We start from the raw sequence: 12,583 nt of genomic DNA, 5'->3' as shown, positions 1-12,583 counted from the left end.
TACTGTTTAAGTACAATCTGTAATGCAGTAGGCCTTTATTTTTTGGGACAAAACGGTCATATTACCCAAATTCTGACATGCTGTTCTCCAGGAATTCTCAAAGATGATTATCGGGTGGTCCTGAAATTGCTTCAACTAGTCCTTTTAGTAAAGGTAAAGGTTTTCCCCTGAAATTAAGTCCAGTTGTGTCTGACTTTGGGGTTGGTGCTCATTTCCATTTCTAAGCCAAAGAGCCGGCGTTGTCCGTAGACACCTCCAAGGTCATGTGGCTGGCATGACTGCATGGAGTGTTGTTACCTTCCCGCTGGAGCGGTACCTATTAATCTACTCACTGTGCTGGCACAGCAGTGCCAGGAGATTTGAATTTCTTTTTCTTGCACTGCTAGTTTGTGCTAATTTATTTAAGCCATGCTTTTTGCAATCAGGTAGCTTCCCCAGGTTGCAGTCATAGGGCCAGCAACTGGTCTATCATCGTTAGAATCTTTAGACCCACCCCCTTTCCCAGGGTTTTGGAGGCAAAGGAGGACCTTTGTTCAGTCTCACTGTTTGAAGCCTAACAGCAGGACGTATGGGATTCTCTTTCCCACCTGCACAAAAGCTTCACTTCTAACAGCTCTGCTGGGGGAGTAAAATGATAGTTCCACAGCTTTTGCTGGGGGAATACAGCCAGCCTTTGCAGGGGCAACAGGACAGTTCCTACAGCCTTTGTGGAGTAAACTAAAGGACACCTTTCAGCTTGGCAGATCTACAGCAACCATTGTCTGGTAAGGGACCACTTGGGCTATCCATAAAGTAGCTTGGAGCTGGGAGTAGGGGCCTCACATCAGCAAAGTAAAGAAAGATTGCCCAGGGAGGGGTCAGAAGATTTCCCTAAGAAAGAAAGGAACAGTTTACCACCAGTCGCCTGCCTTTGATAGCAGATTGAGGAAGCTACTGGTTTTCCAAGGTTATAAATTCTTGTATTGCCCCTTTACCTATTCTGTACTGCATTTCCCCTACTGCACCGCCTGCTCCATTATTCCCAAGTTGAGTGACAAGTTGGGTTGCTCCAACCTGACCAACAATTCCAGGAAAGCTCAAGATTTCACAGCCTGTAAGAGCTTATTTTTGCTCTTGCATCTAGTTGTACCCTAAATGTATTGGGTGTTGCAGCAGAGTTTAGCAGTGCCCCAGTTTGCATGTTTCTTTTCATCTACTCTTTTCTCCCACTTAATATATGTTTAAGTGCTAGTGTATATCTGGTTTCCTTTTCCCACCACCCTGCCACCCCCTCCATGTACTCAGCATCTGCCTTTGCATGCATATCCACAATCCCTTCATATTATTTTTAAATTTCATAAGAAAAATACTGGTTCAACTTAACAGACCACTCCCAATAATTACAGTTCCTGCCTCATCTCAAGGCATTTGGCCAGTGTGGAGTAGCCCTTTTCAAAATCATTATGAACAGCCAGCCCCTCTAGTGACAAAACTCTTAGTTGTTTTTAACCAAAACTTCCCTTTTCCCAGTTTAAATAACTTTTAGTATTGACTGATGAAGCTCAGCATTTCCGCATAAACCTTTGTGTTGTGGAGCACTTACCTTGAGCAGATTTACAGGCTATCCTATAGTGGTCAAAGGATGCAATAGGAGGGGCCCAGTGGAAAGTCACAGAATCTGTAGTCACATTCTCAATAGTTAGGTTTCTAGGTGGATCGATCCCTGTATGGGACAATGTACAAAATAAAGAACTTGTCAAAAATCCGCAAATGGTGGAAATATAAGATAGTGATTTGGTTTTGAGAAATGGTACATAAACATAATGTTCTCATGAAAAAGCAAGTGGTTTCTGACCCTTTGTTGATATTGTTAAATGGTTAGAATAAGAGATTTCTGCATGTAGTCCTGCAAACTGGAAATTTATGCTTTATTAATATTTGACTAAACACTGGTATGAAAGAGTGTTTTGATATGTATATAACAGCTGGTAAACTGACTGGGATTTCTGGGAGTTGTAGGCCAAAACACCTGGGGATCCACAGGTTGAGAACCTAACTACTGCTCTATATAAGAAGACAATGCCCCCTGTTTTCCACCCCCCCATGGGATGAGGTCCATAATTTGTATTACAGTGGGAACTTTGTTATTGTTTATTCATTCAATCGCTTCTGACTCTTCGTGACCCTATGCCAGAGCTCCCTGTTGGCCGTCACCACCCCCAGCTCCTTCAAGGTCAATCCAGTCACTTCAAGGATACCATCCACCCATCTTGCCCTTGGTCGGCCCCTCTTCCTTTTTCCCTCCATTTTCCCCAGCATCATTGTCTTTTCTAAGCTTTCCTGTCTTCTCATGATGTGACCAAAGTACTTCATCTTTGCCTCTAATATCCTTCCCTCCAATGAGCAGTTGGGCTTTATTTCCTGAAGTATGGACTGGTTGGATCTTCTCACAGTCCAAGGCACTCCCAGAACTTTCCTCCAACACCACAGTTCAAAAGCATCTATCTTCCTTTGCTCAAACTTCCCTATGGTCCAGCTCTCACATCCGTAGGTGACTATGGGGAATACCATTGCTTTAACTATGCGGATCTTCGTTGCCAGTGTGATGTTGCTACACTTCACTATTTTATCAAGATTGGTCATTGCTCTCCTCCCAAGAAATAAACGTCTTCTGACTTCCTGGCTGCAGTCTGCATCTGCACTAATCTTTGCATCTAGAAATACAAAGTCTGTCACTGCCTCCGCATTTTCTCCCTCTATTTGCTAGTTATCCATCAGTCCAGTGGGAAAACAAAATGGGTAAACTGAAATTATGAATCTATCAATCAATTCATCTCAGTGATATTAGGCAGTGTACAATAAAAGAATGGGACATATAAAGATAGGTAAAATGACTTAATGAAATAAATGGTAGAGATCAAGCCAACAGACTTCGCAATATAGATCTAACTTGATACTTTTTATTAGAATAGACAATGAGGAGCAGGTTGGAGAAAAGTCGTTATGCTACTCTAAAGGAAGCTATGGTGGAATAGCTGCTTGCTCAAGGTTTATGTTTTGTTTTCTGATTTGACTTAATATGAAGATGCCTTATTTTGTGTTACTTACAAAGACTATGTAAGTTTCTTGCACTGTTTTTTGTATGCAACATTGCAAGTTTGTATTTCATCTCTGCTATTAAGAGTAAAGATTTTTCTGTTCATTTCTACTCTTGTGTGTCTTGTGCATGGGACGTGGCTAAGATCTGCTTGCTGCGCAACAGACTCAACTGAGGACGGTCAAACAGTATGCCTGCCCCCCTCCACCTGCCTCAACCACCACTTTCCTTTCCTGGCCCTTCTGCACTGTGTGAAAAACCCCATTCTAATTATTTTTGGGATAGCTATGTATTCATTAATCAATATCATACGAAAGCTGACTGGCACAACCTGGGGATCACAACCAGATACAGTGAAGACATCTGCCCTTGCGCTGTGCTACTCTGCTGCTGAGTATGCATGCCCAGTGTGGAACACATCTCACCATGCTAAAACAGTGGATGTGGCTCTTAATGAGACATGCCGCATTATCACAGGGTGTCTGCGCCCTACACCACTGGAGAAATTACACTGCTTAGCCGATATCGCACCACCTGACATCCGCCGGGAAGTTGCAGCCAATAGTGAAAGGACCAAGGCAGAGACATCTCCAGCTCATCCCTTGTTTGGGTATCAGCCAGCACATCAACGATTTAAATCCAGACATAGTTTTCTAAGATCTACAGAGACACTCGCTGGAACACCTCAGCAAGCAAGAGTCTAAAAGTGGCAGGCTCAAACCCAGAACCTCAACCAATGGCTGATACCAAATGAGAAACTCCCCCCTGGGCACACAGAGGACTGGGCAACTTGGAAGGCGCTGAACAGACTGCGTTCTGGCACCACAAGATGCAGAGCCAACCTTCAGAAATGGGGCTACAAAGTGGAATCCTCGACATGCGAGTGAGGAGAGGAGCAAACCACTGACCATCTGCTGCAATGCAACCTGAGCCTAGCTACATGCACCATGGAGGACCTTCTTGCAGCAACACCAGAAGCACTCCAAGTGACCAGATACTGGTCAAAGGACATTTAATCAACTACCAAACTCGCACATTTTGTATTTTCTCTGTTTGTTTGCTTTGTTCTGTTAGAAATGTAATATAATTAACTGGTTGCCCTGACACGATAAATAAATAAATAAATAAATAAATAAATAAATAAATAAATCTTGCAATGGCTTTCTGCTCAGACATTTGGAAAAGGACTTTTAGGGAATGTGGATACAAAGCTTTTCAATTTCTATTAAGAGAGGAGGTTCAAGTGAATTTTTTGGTATAGACGGAGACTGGCAGATTGATGCTGGTTGCCCCATGCTTCTTCTAGTGTCAACCTTCCTTGAGTTTGGGGGCGCATGCAAATATATGGTTATGTTTTATTCAAGACACTATCACACAACCAAGAAAAGGCCATGGTGGTAGCAGATGCATCTTTTGAAGAGCTTGATATAAATAAATCTACTTAAATAATCACTTTGATAGATGACTGACAGGCACATTAAATTCTAAGGCCAAAATGGCAGACACAGCAGTTCTGCACAGTGTCACTTTTCAGCCATGGTGATAGCTTACTCTCTAGAATTTTGCCATTTTTTACAAAAGTAATCTGCTAGCTGTCACTATTGATAAGAAGACCTTAAAATGTGCTCCAAAACATAATTGTGTGTGCATCTGTATAGGTCTTATATCAATGGCTTTGCTTCATTTATCATAGTAATTGGCAAGGCAGTTAACATGATTATACATTTCATTCCTCATTTAAGGAGCTGGTTTTGACACCACAAAGGGACTGTGATTAGAAGAAACATTCCAGCAGCGGTTCTAAGAGCAGAAGGGGCAATCCTTCCCCATAGCATCTGCATGTGCACCTGAGATGCCTCTTCCATTGGGGCCAGAGGGAAGGAAAAATACAGAATCTACAATATGTTCAAGAAAGCTTCTTCAGTAACCCATCAGTAGTTATAACTGTAGTTATCAGGCAGTAATAAACAAACAAACCTTGGAGTTAGAGCCACAAAGATATGAGCTTCTGCCTTCACTCTTTTTCAGTGCTAGAGATCCTTTTTTTCATGCCAGTATCGACTTGAGAAACTGCAAGTCACTTCTGGTGTGAGATAATTGGCTGTCTGCAAGGATGTTGCCCAGGGATGCCCGGATGTTTTGATGTTTTACCACCCTTGTGGTAGGCTTCTCTCATGTCCCTGCATGTGGAGCTGGAGCTGACACAGGGAGCTCATCTGCACTCTCCCCAGATTTGAACCTTTGACCTGGTGGCCTTCAGTCCTGCCGGCCCAAGGGTTTAATCCATTGTGCCACTGGGGACTCACACTAGAGATCGTAATACTCCTCCACTGTTCTGGAGGAGCTCTTCCTGGGCTTTTAGAGGGCATTTTGGAATATTTTGATGGTGGAAAAAACCAAAATTTTATCCTGAACCTAAGGTTATTAAGTCCATACTTCAGGAAATAAAGTCCAACTGCTCACTGGAGGTAAGGATAGTAGAGGCAAATATGAAGTACTTTGGGGCCACATCATGAGAAGACAGGAAAGCTTAGAGAAGACAATGATGCTGGGGTAAATGGAAGGAAAAAAGGAAGAGGGGCTGACCAAGGGCAAGATGGATGGATGGCATCCTTGAAGTGACTGGATTGACCTTGAAGGAGCTGGGGGTGGTGACGGCCGACAGGGAGCTCTGGCATGGGCTGGTCCATGAGGTCACAAAGAGTCGGAAACGATTGAACGAATGAACAACAACAAAGGTTGTGCTGGTACAGTTGTACCAGAAGCCTAAATTTCCTTCCTATGCATGTGTTTGTTTTGGCCATGAATTTGTAATTGGGTGGTTCCTTCCAGGCTGCAGCCATAGGGCCAGCCACCTGCCTATCATGGTTAAGTTCTTTAGTTCCGCCCCTTTCCCCAGGGTTCTGGGGAAGACAGCCCTAAAGCTTCTGAAGAAAACAGTTTTACAGATCCAAAGGTCTCCAGCTGGAAAATCTCTAAAGCTTTGGCCGGTAAGGTTTACTCGGGTACCCAAAAAGCAAATTGGAACCAGGAGTAAGGCCCCATGCCAGCCAGTCTAAAGATAGATTGCCCAGGGAGGGGTCAGAGGGTTTTCCTTGTAAAATAAAGAAATAGTTCATGAAGCAAGCTGACTGTCCTTTGTGGACAAGTTAAGAAGAATTTGTGTGTTTTGTTGAAGATCTAAGCAATAATAAAGAACTTTGTTAAACTTTCCAAGTTTCGAAAGACTTTGTTTAGGAAAATCCATAGGGCCTCTCAGCCGAGGCACCCTGGCGTCCCGCTGGGCACAAAGAGCACGTCCTGTTTTAAAATACAATTGCTATAGGCCCAGTCCGTGTCAGCACAAAGGTTATTATGAAGCGATTTGGAGTTGATTTTTTTTTTGCATTTTTGACCAAAATAGCATCCAGGACACAAGGTTCTTGTAGGTTTTTTCGGGCTATAGGGCCATGTTCTAGAGGACACACTTTGCCCACCTCTGCTCTAGATCTTGGTTGTAGTTGGTGTTGAGTTATTCTGCAATAGTGTAAAATACTCCCTACCTTCTATTTATGTTCTAGACAGAATCCATAGGATCCTGAGTGATTTTGGAGGGTTTGGAGGATCCTGAATAAGCTGATCTGGCTCACTGGTGTGGCATTACTACAAGATACGTCTCTGTAGTATTCCCCACAAGATGGGAAACCTAGATGACGGATAGACATGTCTATAGGCCTATAGCTGCATGTAGAAAGCCGGATGTCAGGGAGAAACATTTTAACTTAGTCTTCTCTCTGTCATGTTTTCTTTCTGTATGCTAAACCATGTGAAGCAGATATACAACCTTACAGAGGATAGGCTTCTATTTGCTTCATATACTTCAGCTGGAAGCATGTTTTTGGCATTTCGGGGGATTTCAGAATGAATATGCACTGTACAAATCCGTCTTTTTGGCTATTTTGTAGATTTTCAGGCTCACAGTGTGCATATGTATATAATTGCCTGGTACGGCAGTTGGAATTAGTTATGGTCTAAAAGCAAAACACTGCACTGAGACAATAGAAGGAAGTACGGGAAGATTACTGTAGCAGCAGGCCAGGACAAATGAGCTGGCTAGGAAAAAAGGAACTTTGGAACCTGTTGTGCCATTGTAGAATTTGTCTGTTTGCTGGTGGTAGTGAGGTGCAGCACATTATTTATAGCCTGGTGAGACATGAAACTAACAATCCCCTTAATCCAGTCAATACCCAGACTGAAGCAAGGTATTACTAGAAGGACAAGCCATTGGAGTTTGCAAGATGCCTGGCTGGAAAATGTGTTGTCTGATCACACACAGACATAGATTTCCACCTATTTTTGTCTTGCTTGATATGTCAATATAATAATAATAATAATAATAATAATAATAATAATAACTTTATACCCCGCCACCATCTCCCCAAAGGGGACTCGGAGCGGCTTACATGAGGCCAGGCCCAGCAATATAGTACAGCAACATAAAATATAAACAACAAACTAACATCACAATAAAAAATAAACCAATAAAATAAAATAAATAATTCAAAATAACATAATAGAAAATCAAACACAGTGGGCGGGCCAAATGTATGACATAAAATGATAAAACTCTGGATGAGATAGCAATGAAAACTGCAATTTGTAGGGAAGGAGCTCATAGGGGACTGAATAGCGGAGTTAAACTTTCAATAGGGTGAGGGAAAGTGCAATATGGGGAGAAACAGTGTAGGTGGAACAACAAAAATAGAATATATGGTTACTCTCCAAAGGCACATCAGAAAAGCCAAGTCTTTAGCTCTTTTTTTAAAGGCTGATAGGTTGGGGGTTGCCCAATCTCACCAGGTAGTGAGTTCCATAGCTGGGTTGGGGGGGGGGGGGCTGGATCTTGCTTGATATGTCAATATGCCTGCTGATATGCCCTAAACGGTTTGGGACCCGCCTACCTGCGTGATCGCATCTCTGTGTACGAACCCACACGATCTCTTCATTCATCTGGAGAGGCCCTGCTCACGATCCCACCTCCATCGCAAGCGCGATTGGTGGGAACGAGGGATAGGGCCTTCTCGGTGGTGGCCCCTCCACTCTGGAACTCGCTCCCCAAGGACATTAGACATGCCCCAACTCTGGCAGTCTTTAAGAGGAGCCTGAAAACGTGGTTGTTCCAGTGTGCCTTCCCAGAATAAGGAATAAGGAATAAGGAACCCTAAGCAACATGTCCTTAATTGCACTTTACTAATGATCTAGGATTGTCTGCTCGCTCCATTTCTCTCCAAATACCTATCCCAGTTATATGTCACCTTGTCATGCCCAGTATTTTAAAATTTTAACTTTTACATTTGGCCCTGCCACAGGTTTTTAATGCGTCGTGGTGTTACTGTTATTGTTTATTGCTTTGTTTATGAGTTTATTGATTGTTTGTATTGCTGTGTTGTTTTATTGATGTATTTGGGCTCGGCCTCTTGTAAGCCGCACCGAGTCCTCCGGGAGTAGCGGGGCATAAATAAAGGTTGTTTATTATTATTATTATTATTATTATTATTATTATTATTATTATTATATACCTGGATCAGAACTTTGAAAAGTTACTTGTAGTTCATCTTTCATTCAGGGTATATTTAATCTCTGCATAACAAAAGGGCTACTCCTAGAATCTGCTCAAGTCTATCCTCTGGCACTGCCTCCTAAATATTGAGCTCAGGAACAGAAATCGACTGAATGGGCAGCAGCTGAAACTGACACCTCAAACTTAGGACCTTATCACATTAGGTAATACTCAATTTCTGAGACTGTTTGAGAATGATTTCGAATGGGTCCCATCACATGATGTTTGCCCCATCCCGTCTATATTCCATCAGAATCTGTCTGCAAAGCGTCACAGAAACGGATTCTTTGCAGGCAGAATTGTAATCATGTTTTTTGAAATACTATGGATTCTGAAGTGCTGTTTTTGTACGTGATACAAAAATCTGTCAGCATCCCATTAGCAACAATATGATTTATCATCCCTGGGCAGAGTCTGATGACCACAGACTATTTCTGCTTTGGACGTCGAAAGGGAAAGATCTCCAAGATTATGAAATCGCTAATTGCTGTTTTACCTCATTATTTTTAAAAAATGTTTTTACTGAAATCCGTTTCTCTCCCCCCCCCCCCCTTTGCATCTGTATGTGTAAGAGAATGTTAATATTTGAAAGAACTTTAATTAGTAGCACTTTGGGACTACGAGGCTGCATCATTGTGCAATCTAAGGGGAAAAAAACTGTTTAAAAGGTGTAGGAGGTGTTTTGAATGGATTGGGAGGAGCCAGCCTTTTGTGGTGTGATGAGTCAAAGCACAGTATTTTCAAATTATAAGAATCATAATAATTAGGTGTGATTTATTTATTTATTTATTTAAGATATTTGTACCCTGTCCTTCTCAACACCCCCCTCCCGGGGGGGACGGGGACGGGGACACTACGACGATGACGACACTCAGGGTGGCTTCTAGGTGGCAATAATTTGATGCCTCCAATGTACACATAATAAAATACATAATAAAATCCAGTAATTACATACATTCAAAACATTAAATCACATTAATTAATTAAAATCTCTTTCTAGTTCAATAACAGCCTGGTGGCCGTATCTGATGAGGAGAGTATGTATCCTATCTTAATACAGTATGCATCCTGTCCTAAAAATATGGGATGCATCCTTGAAGTGACTGGACTGACCTTGAGGGAGCTGGGGGTGGTAATGGCTGACAGGGAGCTCTGGCGTGGGCTGGTCCATGAGGTCACGAAGAGTCGGAGACGACTGAACGAATGAACAACAACAACTGATGTAAACAGATTATATCCCAATGCAATAAGGTCCTTAGGCTTTGGTGCATCTGTGTTCACATCACTGACATTTAATAATATGGGAAGTGGTGATCTGTAATGAAGTTGAATTTGTGGATCTGGAGCCCACAAATCCAGAGACCTATTGTTTGTATTTGTCTATGCTTTATATTTTTGAATTTCAGTAACTTAAAGAAAGCAAAACGAAAAAAGAAGGTGGGGATGGGAGCTGGGTGTCTATTACGTTCTTGAATTAAAATTGAAGTATATCTGATAAAGCAATATCAGAGTTTAGTCAAAGTTATTAATGGGGAAAAAAGACAAACTAGGAGAGGCTGCAGAAGCTGGCTATTTATCTGACCCTACTGGGAAAGGCAAGTATTTACTTCCTCCTTAAACTCATCTAGATTGATCATTTGGGAGAAACTGGCTTAATTGTGCGGATGATTAGGCTCATATCTGGAATATATATATATGCAGCCAGGAACGTGATAACATTAAGCACAGAAGGCAGCCCCAAACCAGTTCCAGAATCCACAGTGTGCAGTTGTCCCCCCCCCCCCTTTTCTAGATGAGATGTGCACCAGCACTCCAGAGGCATAAGATGTGGAAATAAGAAGGGAAGTGACCATTAGCAGTGGAGATAATCCATTATCTGTCCAAAAGGGTCAACTCTCCCTGCCTTGCTGTGCAGCTTTCCCCATGGGACATTTTTCGATACCCCCCCCCCCCCTCCCACTGCCCACACATTTCAGTTCTGGATCTCTACAATGCGTTTCACATCCTGTAGAGTCGATTTTACTGTGTGATGTGATTTATATTTGGGGCTCGTGATGCGTATTCAGGGTCTTTTTCTGACTTTGCTTGATGCACTTTATCCCCTTAATAACCATTAACCTGTGTTGCAGGTTGGGCAGCGTGTATTATCTAGCGAGCTTCATTATTGCATTACATGGTCAGAGTAGATTAGCCCATTTTCTCTCTTTTTGCCGAGTTAAATAAGTTTGGGCCAAATGTGACTTGTTAAAATAGACAGAATGAAGTCCTGCATTCAAACAAACATTCATCCTGAGTTTTAGCAACTAACTTGAACTTGTATTTATTTATTATTATTTATTTACTATATTTGTCTACCGCTTTTCGCAGGCCACTGGTGACTCAAAGCAGTTTACAGAGGCAAAAATTCAATGCCCCAAAACATCATAAAACATTCAAAGCAATTAAAAACAATCGCATAAATATACAATCGTAACAAGGTCAATAAAACATAAAAAATAGGCAGCAAACTATCATGGTATGAGAAAGAGCCCTTTTCCTCTTACCTGTTACAATGGAGCCAATAATGGGCTCAGAGCTGACGGGGCCATGTACAGCCACCAAGGAGACCATGTACTCTGTGGAGGGCTGCAGACCAGTCAAGGCAGCATGTCTCTTGGTTGGATCCAGCATCACTTGCTTGGTTTCCTCTTTGTCTCTGGGGCTGTAGTTCAGTATGAGCTTATCTGCTGGAGGGGAGGGATCACTCCAAGTGATGTTCACACTGGAGGAAGTCACATGAGAAAAGTGAAGCTGTGTGATGGGTCGGAACCCTGAAAATAAGAATGCAGAAAGAAAGCTGCAAGCCTAAAAAAGATAGGCCAGGCCTTTCCCAGCCATGGAGTGCAAGTGAGTAGTGCACACTTAAGTATTTGCAAAAGGAGCAGTCAGGGAGTAATCTAACCCATCAGTTTCTTGTTAGCAAAGGGGAAAGAAAGAGGAAATTAGCTTTGAAAGCATTTACCAATAATTAATCACTTCCAATAACTAACTTTCTAGAACAAGCATGGGCAAATCCAGGTCTGTGAGCCAGACACTGTCATTTGGGCTCTTCCTTCCCAACCTCGTCTGCCTTACTCCTCCTCTCAGCATATGGACATGGCAGCTCACCATGGCCCCAGGCTGACAGGAAGACTGAGGCAGAGACACGTGGTTTCCGAGAGCTTTCTAGAGAGCTCTCAGTAGCAGCCTGTGTCTTCCTCCTCTCAGCCTGCCCCAAACACCTCCTTCACGGCAACTGCCCCCCCCCCACCATGCCAACCACCCCTCCCATGTCAAATGACCTCGACCTATCCTGCTCTTCTCTCTCCCAGCCCAGCCCAGCCCACCCTAGCCAATAATTAATAACTTCCAATAACTTTCTAGAACAAGCATGGGCAAATCCAGGTCTGTGGGCCAGACACTGCCATTTGGGCACTTCCCTCCCAACCTCATCTGCCTCACCCCTCCTCTCAGCATACGGGCATGGCAGCTCACTATGGCCCCAGGCTGACAGGAGGACTGAGGCAAAGACGCGTGGCTTCTGAGAGCTTTCGGTAGCATCCTGTCTCTTCCTCCTCTCAGCCTGCCCCAAACACCCCCTTCACGGCAACTCCCCCCCCCACCCTGTGCCAACCACCCCTCCCATGTCAACTGACCTCGACCTCCCCTGCTCTTCTCCCTCCCAGCCCAGCCCGCCCTAGCCAATAATTAATATCTTCCAAAAACTAACTTTCTACAACAAGCTTGGGCAAATCCAGGTCTGTGGGCCGAACACGGCCATTTGGGCTCTTCCCTCCTAACCTCGTCTGCCTCATGGCAGCTCGCCATGGCCCCAGGCTGACAGGAGGACTGAGGCAAAGACATGTGGCTTCCGAGAGCTTTCTAGAGAG

General features: G+C 43.3%; 1 protein-coding gene across 5 annotated transcripts in view; it reads right to left on the bottom strand.

Moving 5' to 3' along the window:
- TNR (tenascin R) overlaps positions 1 to 12,583 on the bottom strand; it is a 745,794-nt gene that overhangs the window by 49,555 nt on the left and 683,656 nt on the right. For all 5 annotated transcript variants that reach the window (XM_067467656.1, XM_060774408.2, XM_067467655.1 and 2 more), the window contains 2 exons: positions 11,219 to 11,485; positions 1,583 to 1,702 (listed from right to left, as the gene is read on the bottom strand). In XM_067467656.1, the coding sequence (XP_067323757.1) occupies positions 1,583 to 1,702; positions 11,219 to 11,485 (387 nt within the window). The remainder of the gene's footprint in view (positions 1 to 1,582; positions 1,703 to 11,218; positions 11,486 to 12,583) is intronic.

The sequence above is a fragment of the Anolis sagrei genome, chromosome 4 (assembly GCF_037176765.1).
Source record: "Anolis sagrei isolate rAnoSag1 chromosome 4, rAnoSag1.mat, whole genome shotgun sequence".
Taxonomy (NCBI): domain Eukaryota; kingdom Metazoa; phylum Chordata; class Lepidosauria; order Squamata; family Dactyloidae; genus Anolis; species Anolis sagrei.
This window is presented reverse-complemented; position numbering and strand designations above follow the sequence as displayed.